General features: G+C 45.3%; 3 protein-coding genes across 6 annotated transcripts in view; 1 reads left to right on the top strand and 2 right to left on the bottom strand.

Annotated features, from left to right (window-relative positions):
- The window catches only part of chn1 (chimerin 1), a 56,145-nt gene extending 50,899 nt beyond the window's left edge, over positions 1-5,246 (bottom strand). For 2 of the 4 annotated variants that reach the window (XM_063213388.1, XM_063213391.1), the window contains exon 1: positions 3,624-4,160. In XM_063213388.1, the coding sequence (XP_063069458.1) occupies positions 3,624-3,642 (19 nt within the window). In that variant the 5' untranslated portion in view covers positions 3,643-4,160. Of the gene's footprint in view, positions 1-3,623; positions 4,161-4,614; positions 4,683-5,149 lie in introns of those variants that run through there. The other 2 variants (XM_063213390.1, XM_063213389.1) reach the window with 2 other exon arrangements.
- On the top strand, positions 4,938-9,957 carry tril (TLR4 interactor with leucine-rich repeats). Its single transcript, XM_063213387.1, has one exon. It carries the CDS (start codon positions 5,019-5,021, stop codon positions 7,038-7,040), a length of 2,022 nt encoding a protein of 673 aa, XP_063069457.1. The 5' UTR covers positions 4,938-5,018; the 3' UTR covers positions 7,041-9,957.
- Positions 9,958-10,056: 99 nt separating this feature from the next.
- atf2 (activating transcription factor 2) overlaps positions 10,057-20,002 on the bottom strand; it is a 35,105-nt gene continuing 25,159 nt past the window's right edge. The window contains exons 12-13 of the mRNA XM_063213386.1: positions 18,968-19,073; positions 10,057-10,493 (exon numbers count right to left, since the gene is read on the bottom strand). Of these exons, the coding sequence (XP_063069456.1) occupies positions 10,141-10,493; positions 18,968-19,073 (459 nt within the window). The 3' untranslated portion in view covers positions 10,057-10,140. The remainder of the gene's footprint in view (positions 10,494-18,967; positions 19,074-20,002) is intronic.

Raw genomic sequence — 20,002 nt, 5'->3', positions numbered from 1 at the left:
TAACATATGCAAAACTAATATTGATTTTTTTTTTGGTCGTGGTCATCCACATTGTGCAGCTTGCTTGAACACATCTAGGCATAATGGCCGTCATCAGATCAGATAGAGTCACAACACATAGACCTACTGTAGTTTAAAACAGTTAAATACAGTCAAGAAGAACACAAATCAGAAATGCATACGAATGCAATACTAACAAAGACATTATATATTTTTGTCGGTGGTAGCACACTCTTGGCTTACTCGTAAACACCTGGGCATAGTAACTACCATCATCATAGCAGATAAAAACATACACACACTCAAGAACAACACAAATCACAAATGTATCCTAATGCATAGCTAACATGTATAGATCTAAGGAGGATATAGATTTTATTGTTGGTGAATATCCACCTTGCAATCTTCCAGACAGTCTACATCAGGGATGGGCAACTGGAGTCCCGGGGGCCACATGTGGCTTGCCTCCTCACCGAATGTGGCCCATAGATAAAACATAGGCCTACTTAAAAAAATAATTACCACACTTTTTAAACTACTGCTGAATCAATCTGATGAACATATACTGTGAGCTGAAGGAGAATTGGAGGTCAGAGAGCAACCCACTACCCTTTTAATCTGCAAGTTGCAGTCAGAATCGTGGTCATGTGGCCCTCCCATGGTGATGATGAAAAAACATGGCCCTTCTTACCATGAAAGTTACCCATCCCTGGTCTACATCTAGCCAGAGATGGGCAACTGGAGGCCCGGGGGGCCACATGCTGCCCGCCTCCTCACTGAGTGCGGCCCACAGATAACCCATACATACAAAAATTATGAAGATACTTATTTTAAACCACTACAGAGTCAATCTGTTGAAATTATACTGTTGGCCGACAGAGAACAGTCCTGTTCCTTCCAAAATTTTCGGCAGTCACTGAGCAACCAACTACATCTCAAATCTGCAAGTTGCAGACAGATCTAAGATCATCTGGCCCTCCAATGGTTACAATGAAAAAAATGTGGCCCTCCTCATCATGAAAGTTGCCCATCTGCCTAACTGTTTTCATTGGTTTTGAGGACCGATCCACCTTTTTTTATGGACTACCACATTGGCCACACCCATGGGACATCATATCATTTGAACAAACAAAACTGTGCCAAGCCTACTCAGGAATGTCCATAATCACCGCCGCCGCCGACGACGACTAAATTGCAATTTCAGCTACACTCAGGCTCCACTCTGTTTCCAAGCAAAAAAGGAGCTACCTATTTGCCAACATTCTTTGAGAGATAAGGGATGACACACACAGCTATGTCGCCTCAGTCTCCTTCAGTTGACTCACGGTAGTGTCATCAGGACTGCTGCTAGGTATAAGCAAAGTGGGCAAAGAGCTTAGGGCACTATGTCTCGAGGGCTGTATTATCCGGCTCCCCGATAAAATGTCAATGTTATGCAGCTTCACATGACATATGACATGTTTTGTAAAGGAATCTTTGAAATTACATTTCCAATACAATTAAGTTATATTTCAGGGGACCTAAAGAAGGTGAGGTCTGTTGTAAAGGTGGCCTCCTTCAATAAAGGCCTGAAGTGAGGGTAGAAATCCTGGTTTGTGCTGATAGTATGGCCATTGGATGACTTGCACGGCCATTGGAGGTATTTGAAGTGGCCCTTCGAATGAAAAAGGTTCCTCACCCCTGGCTTGGGGGCTCCTAAACCGAGATTGACTAAAAAATCATATTATTATTATTATTTAATTATGAGGGAGGCCTCCTGGCCAGCTGTGCCTAGGGCCTCCAACACCTTAGCAGCGGGCCTGGCTGCCATTCATATGCTGCACGAGGGGCACTCCTGAAAAGACAGCAGATGTGGAACTGCCTAGTTCTATTTTGCAATCTCCTGGCACACACATAGCTGCTAGCTACACAGATGAATGTGTCTGACTCTGGACTTTGTGCCGCATAATGGAGCAAATAGATGATGCAACTTGGCAAGCTGCCATGCCTGGCACTGCAGCAGCAGTGTTGAGAAATATAGCAACTTAACTTTTCATCCATTATCTCAATTGCCAGTGGATTTGTGCGCCATGCACACAATCTCTTAACTGGGCCTATCCCTTTTATGACAGTGTACGGTAGTGAGAGTGCAGCATATTCAACAGAGCATTCAGGATAAAATTAATTATTGTCGATTTCCTCTTAAGGAGCCGGGCAGGAAAAGCTCTGTTGAACAAAAAGTTCCACTATAGTATAAGCACTCCAGGACAATGAGGCACAGGAGGGAGGCACTCCACAACACTTTCTCTCTCACACACACACACACACACACCCACCTCCTCATTCAAGAGTATTCTGTCCAAGTTCCCTATGGACATGCTTTCCCCCATTCAGTTTGATAGCAGTCTGCCTGAACTCTGTTGAATTGTACTAGTTGAAGGTGCTTTTCACCATTCCTAAATATATAATTCAAGTTATGTTTTTTTATGCTTATCATTGATGGTCTGGGAGTTTTAAAGGGCGTTTTAAGGCGTGCGCTCATGTAGTAGAGCCAATAACCCGCACAAAGCACGGAACAATAATAAATGGTACTTAGCATAACGCCTGGGACTGTCTGATACATAAACTAATCCAAACCATAAAGTAACTTCCAGCCAGCTACTGCGCAACATGTATCCGCACATGTTCCCTCTGTTATCAACAAAAACATTCTTGGGCCTTTCCGTATGAATATGACGTTACTAACCACAGCTGGTGATAACAACCCCAGCTATATCTTAGCTTTACATGGGTTTTCTTGCCCAAGAATGTTGAATTATATTTGTCCTTTTTGTTACAGTAATATCCCCTATTTCAATCGCAATGGGCTCTCCCTATGATTCAGCATCAATTGTTATAAAATGGCTGCTCTCCAATAAGGATAAACCAGAAGGGAGAGATGCATAGCGCTTGCATGAAGCATGGAAGGGTTGAACGGTATAGTATCATGCGTCCTTGTGTGAAAGTGCCGCGAACCCCGTTTTCCATCTCGCTACCCCCCACTTCACCTCATGGTCTTTTGTTGTGGGACTCACGGCAAAAAACACAAACCCGGACTAACATGATCGCTCCTATTACACCTTTAGTGTTGTCTGATTACACCAAACATAACCAAATAGCGTAAAATTGCGCACGGCATAAGCGATGTTTCCTAACAAAAATATAAGTGCTGACATCGGCTTTGCCACACTTGGGAATGAGATCACACGGGACGAGACAGTAGCCCTACGTTATGAGAATTCAACAGTCTGCAACTCCCCAACAAGTAGGCTAGAGGTATGAAGTTCTTGTCACTGTTGGGGTGATCATGATCCCCATGTTCAACATATCATGTGCCAACTGACATTAACTAGGCTATATAATGTCAAGCATTTCCTTTTCCCTTAACTGGAGGTGACATCTAACTGATGATGAGTATTTTTGCCAAAGGATACACGCCCAAGGGCTTGATACGTCTGCCCAATTTCAGGCTACGAGTGAAGCATTTCTCCTCCACGATATGGGCTTCAATGACCTACGTGGTTCGTACGTGGTGCCTTTTATCTATCCATGACAATAATGAACCAGATCTTTAGAAAAAGATGTATATAAATGTCCAAACTTACCAAAAACATTGAGAGCCATGGTGTTAGAGCAATTCCGATGGACAAAGCCTCTGGCTGCAACAGCATGAACTTCCTCCCAATTTAGTACGATGCCATGGAGAAGACCAGTCGTGCCCTGTACATGTGTGGCGCGAACAGATAAAACAATTCGACGTGAATTCTTGAAAGAATGCGATCATTTGATTCGTCACAGAATCCAACAGAAAGCAAAAAATGTCAACTTCGCACAGCCTTACTGCTCAGGCTAATCGATGAAGCGCATGTATGTCCACATAAGCAACCGCTAGCAGCAGCCTTATTCTTCACAAATCTAGGCAGTGACCTCGAAAATCGACCGTAGACAGACGTCAGACTGATACTGTGCAAGCAAATCAGCCACTATTTGGCTACAAACATTCCTCGGAATCCTGGAAGGCGCAACATTGTAGCCGTCAATTCACTATGTAACCATCAGTACCAAAGTCGCCATCTTGCGAAACCACATGACCTGAAAACTCACTTATCCATAGGGATTGCAGGCACTACATGGCTAGTTACCATGGATACCAAAAATTCACAGTGTGATGCTGAGGGATGTTGAACAAAATTACAACATGATGTCAGTACTCTGAAGAGTTAATATATCAATGTTTAGGGATTGTGTGTGTGTGTTTTTTTTAAAAGAAAATAATGGTTAAAATGGTGAATTGAAGTCATCTACAGTTCATTGAATAGGATATATTTTAAACAAGTTTATGTCAGAGCATTTTGCAGATGTTTTCCACAAATAGCCTTACTTTCTTCTGCTTGTACACCATGCCGGAAAGTCATCCGAGGTAAAAAGCCCCCCTGGTACCATCATGTGGGCAGGAAATGGTAACAATAGCCTCTTCCATTGCAGTGTTTTTGTTGTTCCTTGGCCCACAAACCAAACGGTAGTCCTTACCTTGAAAAATTGCACTACATAGCCTAGGCTTATCCCATACACATTTGTGCAGATTTAATTACTTACATGAGTGGTTTGAATACTTAGGGTAGCTCAGAGGCAGTCAGAAGAGGTCACAGGAAAACGCACATTAACTGAAAAAAAGATGCATGAAATAAAACCTTGTAAGCTGTCTCAGATAGCTTTTGTTTGTGTTTTTTTAAAATGCATGCTACACGTTACACACAAACATAATAAAAACAAATGTAACTTAATTCTAAGATGAAGTCACATAAATGGGTATTATGTATGCTCAGTTTTGGATTGTGTTTATGAATGAACGTGATGCTGTTTATGACTGATCAAAGAAAACAAGTCCCCCACACACATCAAGATGTTCTAACAGGAAATGCCAGTGCACTGTCTCTTCCTGTGTGCCACAGTTCACTGTTATTCACTGGCAGTCAGGATTCAGTTTGGGCACGTTGGAAATGGATTTCACAATGAAGTATTTTAGCACCTGTCTGGTGGTCGGTGTATTGCTATTAACTGAAATACACATTTGCCTAGCTGTATGTATGTGTGGGGATGTGGAGATGGCCTGCCAAAGATATGGACTTACCCAGGTTCCAAGATGTCGTCTTCTCGGTCCAGAAGTCAAAATACTGAATCTGTCTGGTAATCGGATAACATCTATTGGACCTGCAGCTTTCATGTCCTTTCCCAAGCTGAATGTCTTGGATCTTCAATCAAACTCACTCAAGGTAATTCCATGCTCTGCATTTGGTTTCCAGGACAACCTAATTGAACTTGACCTAGGATACAATGGGATATCTTCATTACAGTGTCAGGTTCACTCCAGGAGTTTAGAAAATCTGTCATTGGATTATTTTTACCAAACAGCTGGAAATAAAGCGGACATGTTTAAAGGATTAGTGCACCTCAGGACTTTACGAGTGAGCAACAACATGCTGACAGATTTGTCCAAAAATTCATTTGCAAGCCTGAAATCACTGAAGGTGCTAGGCATCGAAAACAATCAGATAAATGTCTTGGAAAGAGATGCATTCAAAGGACTTCACAATCTGAATGAATTAGATCTCTCGGGTAACAAGCTGGCTTCCATCCAATCATGGTACTTCAAAGGGTTACCTGAGATAAGAGTGCTGAAGTTAAATGGGAATCACATTCAAAGGATTGAAAGGAATGCGTTCAGATACTGCAGAAAGATCACACAAATAGACCTTTCTGGTAATTCACTCAGAGACATAGAACCGGCGGCGTTCCATTATCTAACACATCTTAACGTCGTGAAACTGAATAACAACCACATCTCCTCGCTGGATCCTCTTGTGTTTGACAGCAGCACACAGTTGTCATATCTGGGCGTGCATGAGAACCCCTGGCTCTGCAGCTGTGGGCGGCTGTGGCGGCTAAGGCGATGGCTGCAATCCAGTGGCAGCGCGGTTGTCACAGTGTTTGTGAAGTGCTCTCAACCAGAAACGCTGCGGGGGCGCTACCTGGACGTCATGAGCAGTGCGCTGACCCGCGGCACGGGGGACATGTGCAGCCATGCGGAGCCCCATGTCGAACCCGGAACCACCGGTGCCACTGAGTCCACCACCACCACCAGAAACACATGGTTGACAAAGCAAGATGTCTTCAGGAGTGAGAGGAGGAAGACGCCTCGTGTTCAGAGAAGGGTAGGAAGGATGGTGGTGGCAACTTCAAGGCAGCTTGTCAGCCACATAGACAGTGGTGATGTTGGGGAGATGCTGCAGTACCAGAAGCAGCCAGCAAGTGGCGCACTGATGGGGCCAACAGCCATAGCTGGTGAGAATGAGACTCTAACCACCAGTCAGCCTCGAGTCCTAACACAAAACCGCACTCCCCACGTTCAAAATGTGACCAATGCATGCGTTTACAATGAGCAGCTGATCCTCAGTCTTGAGGCAGTGACAGTCACCTCAGATTCAGTATCCATAAGATGGACTGTGAGCGGGACCTCTAACACAAACACTTACTTCAGAGTCATGTACGACCAGTTTGACACAAAGACAAAGTTCAGCCGTTTCGTCAACGTCAAGTGGGGCACGTCTTGCAAGCTGAGTGACCTGCGTCCCGAGACTCCGTACTTCCTCTGCGTGGAGAGCGTGGTGGACGAGCGTGTGTGTCCGGTGGCCTCTCGTGACCTCTGCGTTGGCGTGGTGACCAAGGCCCAGGAGGGGTCGGGCCCAGAGCCTCAGATCGTCATCCTCATCTTCACGGGCATCAACAGCTTGGCCATCGTGGCCATCCTGGGGGTGCTGGCATGCCTGGGTCAGGCGCTGCAGAGGAGGCTGCCGCTTGACGCAGTCAGCTTGGTCTACGCTCAGAACAGATGCGGCTCGTGCACCGTGTGCACCGCCATCCAGATGTCCGATCTCAACTTGGCGGTGAACACCAACAGCTCCAACACGGGAACGTACCAGCCCAACGACATAGATCACATAGACCTGCCACCTGTGCACTGACTGACTGAGCGTGTTAAAATGTTTAAATCTGCTGCATCTGACCACCAAGACAAACAGGCATGCACACATGTTAAGGCCAATATAACAGTTATAAGCAGTAAAACTGAAACTGGAACACTGATAGAGTTGAACTGTGGAACTCCCTGAATATTTGTTTCCCCCATTCACTTCAGTAAAGCCACTGTAGCCACATGTTTAAGGGATGTTGTAAATTAACCCAACCAAGTTGTTCATCTCCCCTTAAAATATAAACAAAATGTATATACCTTCCTAAGTAGATCACCCCAAAAAACCATAAGTACCTGAATTGCTCTACATGCATCTCGCCTGCTACTGCTGCTATTTCACCATTGTGCCACTGTGCTTGTAGGAAACATCTGTCACCACAAGATGGCAGAGTGTTGCAGTCATGCTACAGCCACTTCATGGGGTCTCTTCCTAGATTTAGGCGAAAAACAGACAAAATGAAAAGCAGAAGAAAAAAAACTATTATGTAGGGGACATCTGGTGAACGGAAATGACTACTCAATGCTGTATTATCAAGACATAATGACTGCTTTTAAAGAGAAATTAAAAGATTTATTACAACATTTTATTAATTTATGGTACTTTATACATAACTTTCACAAGTTACAGGTTTACTGCGAACACAATAATATCACATCCGGTTGTATGTAAGTTTGAGCCAGGGCTTTAACAAAGTCAGGGACCCTTCATACATCCGGGACACTCTGGCCCTAACTGAAAGTGTGACGCCCCAGTTCAACTTCAAATATCTGAGACATGATTTTTTAAATATTGGCCTAATTCTCTCAGAGAATCCTTTAGTCATGCAGATAAGCACATACCAGTGACAGTACAAATGACACCTGGAACTAATTTAAAAAGCAGAAAACAAAACAAAACAACTAAAAAAGATCAAATAAATATCTAAAAAGAGAAACAATGAAGCAATGTCTCATAGAACTACACAGTAGTAAGCCAATGCATCTTTAGAGAAGGCAAGTGAATTTCAAAAAGAATGCTAGGCCTTGGAACCTACACTTAATCTCAAAATTGTCACTATACTTAATTGCAGTACTTAGAGGAAGTTCAGCATACATATGTTTCTTAGTGTATTTTTTTTTCTTCTAACATTGGTAGAGCAGCATTGCATCTTGTTCACATTTCAATATTTCTCAAGATTTCTTCAAGGGACAAACCGATGATTCTGGAGGTGAGAGAACCTTATTGGAACGACTCTTCAAGTGATTTTTTTTGTTTGTTGTCCACTTCAAAAAATAATAAAGCTGAATCTTAAGACGCTAATACAAATCATGTACATAACATCTGTAATAATCACATACAATGTATCATTAATGGCGCCATTTACAATGTTTCCAAAATGTCTTTTTTCCTCATATTCCTTTTTTAAATAACTAAAGTGAGCAGGAAAGAGCAATTTTCCCTCGAAAAGTATTCCAACAGTCACAAACCAAAGCATCAGACAGTCATTTAGTCAGTAAGCTGAAATAGAGTTGAGGGAATCCATGATATTGTCTTAGTCAGAGCAACTATGTACATGAAAGTCCTCACGACAGAAATAAAAATGATATTGTACAGCATTTTTGCTAACATACAAATCAATATCGGTGAAAAAAAACAATACCGGCACATTAATGGCACATAAAGGAGAAGCCAGAAATATGAAGAGTGTTATCGTTATAGTCCTACAATCACTGCCTCTGGAACAATCTACACATGGAATGTTGGGCAAAGCGCTGCGCTTGGAACATGGAAAGTTCTACTCAAAAAAGCCCCTCCTTAAGACAAATGTTTAAATGTTGGAGGCCACTTTCAGACATTCAAACCACATTTAAGCTACCGTTCAGAGTAGCCAAACTACACACTCACAACAACAAACAACAAAAAACATAAATCTATGTCAGTTCAAATTCCACCACTTGAGTTTTTTCTTTTTTTTTGAAATAACAAGACATGTAATCAAATCTATGTCTAAAAGCTGCCTGTACTTATTGTGTGAACAGTAAAACACTAAGAAGGTAAACAAATCCTTGATCTCTCTTTGTGTGCAAAATGGAACAAAGGCAAAGAAATAAAAAGTAGTGACTGCTCCTTACGTCTTTAAACCTTCTGATAGTACTCCGGAGAGGTGATTTGGTAGCACTTTGTTTTACGGTCCCGTTTTTACTGTGTTTACATGTAACAAAATGCTATAAATGTGTTATTACTGTGTACATACCTAACACAAAGCCATAACCTGAACCCAAAGGTACAGTATGCATAGCTACGTAACGTTACATGTTGTAACACAGTGTTACACTGTAACTAATGTAGTAGCAGAGACCGTAAAATTAAGTGACACACATGACATCAAATACAATGAATACAATCACCAACAAAACAAGACAAATCAAAACATAGTAAAATGATTTGACAACACACTTTGGTTAAGAGGGTCTTGTCATCAACACACACCGATTCAGTCCTCATCCCAAACCCAGAACCCTCCCAGAGGTCCCCAGGAGTTCTGTGCTTTAAAGAGATACACACACATGTAGAAATAGCATAATCATAACCATAATAAATAGAGTAAACATAAAAAAACAACAATCAGTTCCATTTTCCATCACACAAATCTCTAAAGTGCCTTCCTGTCTTGTCTTGTCTTGTCTTGTAGTGTTCTGACCTTCCTTTGCCAATTCTTCAATGCATTTTTTTCCGGCAAGAAATCATACAGAATGAAGACTGTAGACACTGGTAGGGAGAGAGGGGGAGGGTAGGTGGGGGGAAAAATGGAAAAGAAGGACAAAATTCTTCTGGATTGAGGAGCTGCCAAGGAGGTAACAGGGTCGTTTGGGGGGGACAGGAGAGGAGAGGAGAGGAGAGGAGAGGACAGGAGCGTAGAGGTGTGGGGGCCAGGGGGTTTTGGGGGGAGAGGAGGGTAGAGGAGGAGAGAGGAGAGGAGAGGAGAGGAGAGGAGAGGAGGGTAGAGGAGAGGAGGGTAGAGGAGGAGAGGAGAGGAGAGGAGAGGGACAGGGGCCAGTCCCCTTGGCTTTGCATGGCTGCTGGGAAAGCACCGTGTTGATGGTCTGTGCAATCAGCTGGTCGAGGGCTGCTGCTGCTGCTGCTGCTGTGAGGGGGTGCTGGGGGCCGTAGACACCTGTGGCTGGGCCTCCTCTGTGCTCTGGTCTGTTGGGGGGGCGCCGGCGGGGGCATTGGACGGCCCCGAGGGGGGCGCTGCTCCTTCTGGAATGGGAGCAGCAGCCGCAGCAGCCGCAGCAGCCTCAGCAGCCGCAGCAGCCGCAGCAGCCTCAGCAGCAGCGGCGGCGGCGGCGGCCGAGGCCAAGACGCTCACCCCGTTGGATGTGCTGACGGAGCTGTGCTGGATGGCTTCGTTCTGAGGGCTGCCGGGCACCGACATGTCCTCACAACTGTCCTCCTTCTCCGCAGCTGGGAAACAAAACACAGAGAGAGAGAGAGAGAGAGAGAGAGAGAGAGAGAGAGAGAGAGAGAGAGAGAGAGAGAGAGAGAGAGAGAGAGAGAGAGAGAGAGAGAGAGAGAGAGAGAGAAGAGACATTAGTCATGGTGGTGACGGGTTCATATCACTTTTCATATCACAGTTTCTACTGCATACTATATGGTTTTTTTTTTGTTTTTTTTACGATTTTTTTTAGGTCTTTTTCGACTTAATTTGACAGGACAGAGTGAGAGGTGGACAGGAAGCGAATTGGGAGATACGGGGAGGGGTCGGCAAAGGACCCGGGCCAGGAATCGAACCCAGGTCAGCCGCATGGCAGGCGAGTACCCTACCGGTTAGCCACGGCAGGGCAGCATACTACATGTTATGTCTGCTCTAAAGTACAGTTTTGTACCCAGATGAGCTGCTGGCCAATATGAAATTATCATGACAATACGAGCACCATTAAACACGATATACAGTTGAAATCAGAAGTTTACATACAGTACACTGTATGTAGAGAAACACATTTTTTTACCTCATTCTCTGACTTCAAATCGGATTAAACCTGTCCAGTTTCAGATGATTTATCATCAGATGATTAATCAAAGTCAAAAGAATACATACACTTATAGTACATTTGGCTTACCGCAAATATGCCCTTGTTTTGTCTAAATCATACTCATACAGTGCATGTAAACGTCTGGTTTCAACTGTGCAGTATACGTTCTCTTCCCCCACCCCCATGTGATATCACATCCTCTCACATCAGATAGAAGTTTCTCACTTCTAAATCAGAACCGTATTCGAATGCATAGGTGGTCTCTGAAGTCTTTGAATCCTTCCATCTATGAAGTCATTTTCCAGTTATGTAAATGAACAGTGCATCCGTGATAGAAACGATATAAACACAGATTAACGTACTCTGAGGCACAAACAGAGCCCATTTCTCAGATTTCTTTGCTTCATCTCACTTCAACCACAACTCCGCCATTATGTATCCACTATGTATCCTGTTTGACCTCTTTTGTTTCATCTATAACATCAGCTCCTTAAACTGTTGGTCTTTATAACACTGGCCTTGGTGTCAGGTAAATAAATGTTATTTAAAAACACCCAACTTTTTCTTAAGTTTACCTACTAAGTCCAAGCTATTACTCGTCATAGACATTAGCAATATCATCCTGATGGCCATTTAAAAAATAATTTATGCCTTTATTTGATAGGACAGTCTGAGATGGTGACAGGAAGCGAGTGGGAGAGAGAGATGGGGCAGGGCCGGGTAATGACCCCGGCCGGACTCGAACCGGGGTCCCCGTGGGCATGCAGGCCCAAATGTGGGGGGCTTAGCGCGCTGTGCCACAGCACCCCCCCGATGGCCCTTTTTACTCAAATCTTCATAAAATTAAGACTATGCACATCCCACCTCTCTTAGGCCAGGTGCAGGACAGAGGCATATCTGATAGTGGAAAGAGTACATTGCATGCACACATTACACAATATTGACTATAAAATTACTATGCAGATCACATATGAATGTGCCGACTAGGTTAACTTTTGGATCTCAGTGCTGTTAAAGTAAATATCTTTACACACTGTGCATGTGCATGAGATGTGTGTGTTTCTGCATGTGTGTGTGTATGCGTGTGTGCATGAGGGTGGATGGTAACTTGTAGAGCCAACTTGCGATCTAAAACAGTGTCTGTGGGTTTTGTTTTTCCAAGTCCGGGTCAGAGCTGGTGTCACTATAGGGGGGAAACGGCGTGCGCAAAAAGGATGCCGTTAAATCCCAACGAGCGCCTTATAACCTTTAATTAAAGTTACAATGTCAATTTAAACCAACATCATAAGGGCACATTACATTCTGTGGCTCAGGGCGGGCGTGTGTGTGTGTGTGTGTGTGTGTGTGTGTGTGTGTGTGTGTGTGTGTGTGTTTGTGTCAGTCGGGCCGGGCTGGGCTGGGCTGGGCTGAGCTCTGCGTACTCCCCCTCCACCCCCCTCCCTCTGTGCTCCCATTTGTGTTTTTGCTACCTTGCCAACTACTGCAGCGACAGATGATTACAGCACCTGATTTTAATGATGCTCACACCGGAGAGTAGGCAAGACTCGGAGTCGAAATGCCACCAGCTGTTAGGCAGTTACATTGAATTAATTGGATCCTGATGAAGGGGTGGAGAGAGAGAGAGAGAGATTTGGGGGGAGCAGAGAGAGGGGGGGGAGAGGGGAGGGGAGCGGGAGGAGGAGAGGGGGGGTGGAGAGAGAGAGATGGGTGGAGAGGGAGAGCTGAGGTGGTGAGGATAGTGTGTGTGTGTGTGTGTGTGTGTGTGTGTGTGTGTGTGTGTGTGTGTGTGTGTGTGTGTGTGTGTGTGTGGGGTGGTGAGGATAGTGTGTGTGTGGCGTGTGTGTGTGTGTGTGTGTGTGTGTGTGGGGTGNGGGGGGGGGGGGGGGGGGGGGGGGGGGGGGGGGGGGGGGGGGGGGGGGGGGGGGGGGGGGGGGGGGGGGGGGGGGGGGGGGGGGGGGGGGTAGTGTGTGTGTGTGGGGTGGCCGGTTTGCGTATTTATATATATATATTTTTTTCAAAAACGAAAAAGCCTCTTCCACGCTCTGACTCGTAAAACAGGAACGCGAGCCCACTCTGATAATTAATATGGCTAATGATATGGAATCAGTGCAAATGGCAGCAGGTAATTAATGCTCGGGCTTTTTGGTATTTGGAAAACGCGGCTCACCGGCGTCCGATGGTGCAATACGGGACTTGCCATAAAAGACAAGCCGTGGCCCCGTTTTAGGCAGCGCCTTCTGCTCTGCACCGCCTCGCAGGACCCACATACGAACACGTGCACGTGTCCAGGCTCTGTTGAGAGGGGTAGGAACACGCAACAGAGCCACAGGACTATAAATCTATTCTTCATTTATTCAGTATCCCGTATAAGGTCATCCGCGAATTACACGTTTTTTCCTTGTTTTGATTCCACGTGTTTAAATCGAGATAATTACCTTGTATGCCATTAAAGTGTGGCATGGTTGTGTGCAGGGCGTTGTGTATCATCTGACAAGGTTTGTCAAGGCATGTCTCTCTCACGCTTACTTCTCTTGTAGCTCTCTCTCCCTCCCTCCCTATCTCTCTCTCTCTCTCTCTATCCCTTCCTGCCTCTCTCCATCCCCCCACCCCTCGCGCCCCCCTACACCCCAAAACGTAGATTTCCACGGCTAGCAGATGGAGAGTGGGGGCTGCCAAGAGTGAAGCGTTGGCCTGGCGTGTTTGCAGGGCAGGCTGGGTAATTTCCTCCCACCTGCCATCCATCGCTGCCGCTCAGCTCAATCATTAAAAGAGTTAACAGATATCGAGGCAGGATCCGCAACCCCCCCACCTCAGCACCTCAAACCCCCCACCCAGGAGGCCATCGCTGTATAGAGAGGAGAGAAGAAGAGCGAAGCGTTCAGCTGGTTCGGACCTGTCAGTCAAACGCAGATGAATGGTCAAGGGTGTCACACAGACAGATTCTCCTCCAGCACACCACTGCAGCATTACACACACAAGGATATACCGGTACGCATCTTTTGGATACATCTTGTAGATGACCACATTTTCTTTTTTCCCCCCGCTGTTTGTTTATTTATTGAAGGATTGGAGTGGGGGCTAGGGCTTAAGGTGTGTGTGTGTGTGTGTGTGTGTGTGTGTGTGTGTGTGTGTGTGTGTGTGTGTGTGTGTGTGTGTGTGTGTGTGTGTGTGTGTGTGTGTGTGTGTGTGTATAAATGGGAGTGGAGGGTCATAAGTGCCGCAGGTCGTTTGTTTACAGCGTTGTAACCAAGACGACACTGAGTGGCACAATTTTTATTTATTTTTGTTCGGGGCAGAAGAGAATCCGCACATTAGAGGAGGCCAGGCCTATGACAGATGACCTCTTCTACAAGTAGAGGTCATCAACAACAACACCCACTCTTCTCTCCTCCACTAGCTGCTGGTGTAATAGATGGCTCAATTCATTTCCAACACTAGCCTACCACATCACCATCCACCATCCACCACCCCCATACGCCCATCCAAGGGAGGAGAAAAAAAAGAAAAAAACCAGACAACAGCAATTGAGTGTGCCGTCTGACAACTCAATAGAGCCTGGAAGCCATCAGTCCCCTAATACGCATGAAGCGTGTCACTTTTCCTCTCCGGTTAACAACAGACACGCATAATGAACTGTGCAGGCTGCTGCAGCGTCACATCTTGGAAGAAATGGAAAGAACCAGAGAGAGAAAGAGGGGGGAAGACGGTGAAGAAGAAAAAAAACGAGTGAAAAAAGAGAGAGATGGAGCAGGACGAGAGAAAAAGAGTGGGAGAAAAGAAGAAGAAGAGGACGCGACGGAGAGTTGATCCTGTCAAGTGCAGACCTATAATAGACTTATTTTGCGCGCCATCATTGTCATTACAAATCAGCCGCAGACTCTGGCCAACCGGCAAACGTGTCTACGTGAAGCCCTGAGATCCGCGCACAGAAGAGAAGAGAAGAGAAGAGAAGAGAAGAGAAGAGAAGAGAAGAGAAGAGAAGAGAAGAGAAGAGAAGAGAAGGGGAACAAAGCTGATCAGACAGAACTCAGGGAGGCCCGTATCCAGGGGTGTAGCTATAGGGGGACAAGCAGGGCATTTGCCCTGGGGCCCAGGACCCTCCTGTATTGGTGCTGGGGGCCCTATTGTAACCTTAGGAGGTTGCATGGGGGGCCCCATCAGTGTCTTGCCCTGGGGCCCTGTGTGCAATTGTTCCGCCACTGCCCGCATCAGAACAGAACCCCCCACACAGCAACAAACCATGCCGCTCAGGAGGAGGAGGAGGAGGAGGAGGAGGGGAAAAAAAGCCTCCCACGGAAGAGAATTAAAAAAGCATGGGTGCGTTTCCAAAGGCGGAGAAGAGAAGAAGTGCTTACGCATCCCTTTTTTCGCCTCAAACTGCCAAGCAGCCGTTAAGTTTTTACAACAAGCACCTGAGGAACTAGCTGCCTAGCTGCCACCCGACGACGGCATGTGTCCCAACGCCAACAGCCACTATCCGCCCACCGTTTCCCCTGACAACGGCTAATTGATGGGTCATTCCATGTCAATTCACACGCCTTCCCCACATGACCCTCTCCGATTTACCCGATATCTCACATACAGGTACCTTTTGATGTCAATTGAAAGAATACCAAGTATTAGCACCCTACGTCTAACGGTTGCAGAGATGAAGCCCTCCAAAGTTGGGGTGCCATGCCCACCTTTCAAGCCTGTGAATTGCATACAAAATTTACAAACAGATTTTGACACCTCTGGTTTTAGTTTGAAGGAAGATACAGGCCTAAAAATCACCATGACCCCTCAAAATGACCCTGTCTACCAGATGATGTACTTACGAATAACATGCCTTGATTATTTTTGGCTATATTAAGCCTTAAAAACTGAATTTGTGAAAAGCGTGATGAAGAGTCTTGCCATTTTGGGGTTCCATGTCTTCGAAACTATGTATGCTTTGGGAGTTATAATTGATTTTCCATCATATTTGGGAACTGTACAGTGTATTCCAAAAAAACAGTAGGGCACTCTGCCTTTTAATGATGGAATAGGAGGGACTCAAAAACAGCTTTTGGACTAAATGTCCTTACGGTACCCTCTACTTCAGGCCTCAAATTAACCATGTGGGCACTTGATGAGTGGAACGCCCTTTTAACCCCATGTACAGTAGCACTGTATCAAACATTCAAGCTTGGAAAAACTTTGTTTTTCAAAGTTCTTCATATTAATCTTGGCCTTCAAAGTATATGTTTGTGTCTATGTCTTATCACAGTGTCCGTTTTGTCTGCTGCCATCTGCTGGTCAAAAAAACGCAACAACAGTGTAATGTAAGAAAACAAAAGGGGCTGGAACATCTTGCCCATAATTTACCAATAAAGTAGCCTAGAAATCTAGACGCCCCTAGGGGTTGAGCTCGCTAGGCTACCAATAAAGCACTTTAATTCTACAGTATATTGCTATATATTAATTATGATTTTAACGAGCATTATGCAGAATGCTCAATTATGATTACATTTCTGACAGGACACCCCCACCCCCATGTCTGGTAGAAATGTAGTGCAGGGTGAGGCCATCTTGGGACTGGCATCATGATTGAGCATTAAGCAGTCACACTTAGGAAATTATTTAAACTATTACTATTCATCATGCTTGTTAAAATCAGAATTAGTACATAGCAATATACTGTATAATAAATACAGTGCTTTATTGGTAAATTACGGGCAAGATTTTCCAGCCCCTTTTGTTTTCTTACATTACGCTGTTGTTACTTTTTTAGACCAGCAGATGGCAGCAGACAAAACAGACACTGTGATAAGATATAGAGAAAAACATATACTTTGAAGGCCAAGATTAATATGAAGAACTTTGAAAAACAAAGTTTTTCCAAGCTTGAATGTTTGATACAGTGCTACTGTACATGGGGTTAAAAGGGCGTTCCACTCATCAAGTGCCCACATGGTTAATTTGAGGCCTGAAGTAGAGGGTACCGTAAGGTCATTTTGTCCCAAAGCTGTTTTTGAGTCCCTCCTATTTTATCTTTTAAAGTCTGAGCGCCCTACATTTTTCGGAATACACTGTACAGTTCCCAAATATGATGGAAAATCAATTATAACTCCCAAAGCATACATAGTTTCCAAGATATGGAGCCCCAAAATGGCAAGACTCTTCAACAGGCGTTTCACAAATTCAGTTTTTAAGGCTTAATATAGCCAAAAATAATCAAGGCATGCCATTTGTAAGTACATCATCTGGTAGACAGGGTCATATTGAGGGGCCATGGTGATTTTTAGGCCTGTATCTTCCTTCAAACTAAAACCAGAGGTGTCTAAATCTGCTTGTAAATTTTGTATGCAATTCACAGGCTTGAAAAGTGGGCATGGCACCCCAACTTTGGAGGGCTTGATCTCCGCAACCGTTGGACGTAGGGTGCTAATACTTGGTATTCTTTCAATTGACATCAAAAGGTACCTGTATGTGAGATATCGGGTAAATCGGAGAGGGTCACCTGGGGAGATTCTAGGGAATCATGTGAATTGACATGGAATGACCCTGATATGAAGAGGCTGCATATGGGAGACAGCCGTCCGCGCATTTGCCCGTCTCAAAGACACATCATTAAGGCATAACGCCCCAAGATGGGTCTCAATTACAGTCTCCCTTTCCATGCAAGTTTTCAGTTCTGCTCTGTTCATGGGGGAACCTGAAAAAGACCCTGACATGCCGTCAAGAGAGAACACTGAAACCCTTCCACGAACGGAACGGACGGACAAAACGGAGGAGTGAAGCACCATTACAGGGTTTCAGGGTTCCATCAATGTGCCATATGTCAAGTTCATCTCCTTTTTAAAATTCACTCGTGTTCTTCTCGAGGAGTCTGTCTGTCCACGCCGGGCAGGCGGGCAGGCAGGCGGGCAGGCAGGCGTCAATAGATAGGATAGGGCTGCGTGTCAGATTCAAAAGGGAGGTGAGAGCAGCACTGCATTCCTGCGGATCACAGTGGAGCGCCCACTCACTGACAGCCTCCGCATTAAATGGCGGTCTGCTCTCCCCCATCAACCTCTATCAGGCCTCTAATGAAGCCCCCAGGCCGGCCGGGTAAGGGGCAAGGGCCGGACAGCACAGCACAGCACTGCACTGCACACAGCTGCAGCAGGCTGGCAGCACCCCTCATTTCCCACACCCTTAAACTTTTATTCCTCTTCTTTCACAGAGCGGAGGGAGGGAGGGAGCGGCAGAGGACATCTCACCCTGCTCAGTCAGGCACTTAGGAGTGGGGATCAGCCGCCAAGACACAAGGAGGGAGGGAGGAGGGAGGAAGTGGAGCTCAGCTGGGGGAAACAGGGTGCGCAGAGAGAGAGACAGAGAGAGCGAGAGAGAGCAAGAGAGAGACACAGATAGAGATGGAGACAGATAGACAGACAGACAGAACATGAGAGAGGGAAAGAGTAAGAAAAAGACAGAGTGATAGAGGATGAGACATAGAGGAATGAAAGATAGGGACAGGGAGAGAAAGAGAAAGGGCAAAAGAGTGACTGTGAAGAGATTGAACAAGAAGAAAAATAGCAGCAAATGAGCTCCAGGAAGGAGAAAAAGTGGGGGGAAGACATGGATGGACAGAAGAGCGGAGGTGGAGATGGGGAGAGAGAGAGAGAGAGAGAGAGAGAGAAAGAGAGAGAGAGAGAGAGATGGAGAGAGAGATGGAGAGAGAGAGAGAGAGAGAGAGAGAGAGAGAGAGAGAGAGAGAGAGAGAGAGAGAGAGAGAGAGATGGTGGAGATGGAGAGAGAGATAGTGAAGATGGAGAGCATGGTTTGTCCCTCTAGTGTTTGGCCAGTCGAGTTGGCCTCATTTTGGATGGATCTGAGTGTGAGCCCTAGCCTGAGTCTGAGCCTGAGCCCAGGGCTGTGTGTGGATAATGGGACATTACTCACAGTGATAGCCAGACTTCTTCTGCATGACGGTTACAGGGCAATCTTTATGAGCCAGCAGGAGCTGCTTCAAGTGAGCCACCTCGTTTCTCAGCAGGGTGACTTCACTCTGCAGAAGAAGAAGAAGAAGAAAAAAAACAACACATCACAACGCAGACCAAAACACACACACACACACACACACACACACACACACACACACGCACACACACAGACAGATGCATACACGCATACACACACATGCGCACGCACGCACAGTTAACAACAGTGACATAATGTTCACATAGTCAGGGGCAATGTGTGAATTCAAAGCACACAGAGTTGCATCCAGACACAGACGGACCCACCCCCACCCCCACACCCACAAATCCACCCTGTCACGTGCACACGTGCACACGTGCACGCACGCACACACACAATATCAACGAGATAATATTTTAAGTAGTCAATGGCAACATGTGAATCTTTCCTAATAACTACATCCAGTAAGTACAGTAAAGGTGTATATATCCCACATTTCATTCTGCAGGAAAAAGGATCAAAACATAGCCCGGACGCACACACTCAAGAAACATTAATGCGATCCCGTTTAACTTCTCAGGAGGCAATATGTGAATCCAATACACAAACAATTTTATACACACACACAAACACACAGTTCACCTCAATGACATATTGTTTTCATTCAGTAGTCAGGGGCAACATGAATTATTCCGAATTGCTACATTAAAGGTACACGTATATACTGTATATCTAACCTTTCATTCGGCTGAAAAACGGACAAAAACACACAGACGCACAGCCATACAGTAGACGTACACATGGACACATGGTTATCATCAATGAGATAATGTTTTCAGTAGTCTGGGGCAATGTTTGAATCTTTCCAAATAACTACAATAAAGGTGTACACATGTATATATACTGTAAGCCTATAGGCCATATTGTGCTTTATGTGTCTTTAATATGCGTTACATGTGGATTTATGTGGGCTGGTACTTGAGTGGATTGTGGAGAAGTGTCATGCAAGACAAATTT

Source organism: Engraulis encrasicolus, chromosome 13 (assembly GCF_034702125.1).
Source record: "Engraulis encrasicolus isolate BLACKSEA-1 chromosome 13, IST_EnEncr_1.0, whole genome shotgun sequence".
NCBI classification, from domain to species: domain Eukaryota; kingdom Metazoa; phylum Chordata; class Actinopteri; order Clupeiformes; family Engraulidae; genus Engraulis; species Engraulis encrasicolus.
Note: the sequence above shows the minus strand (reverse complement) of the source record. Positions and strands in the feature narration are given on the sequence as shown.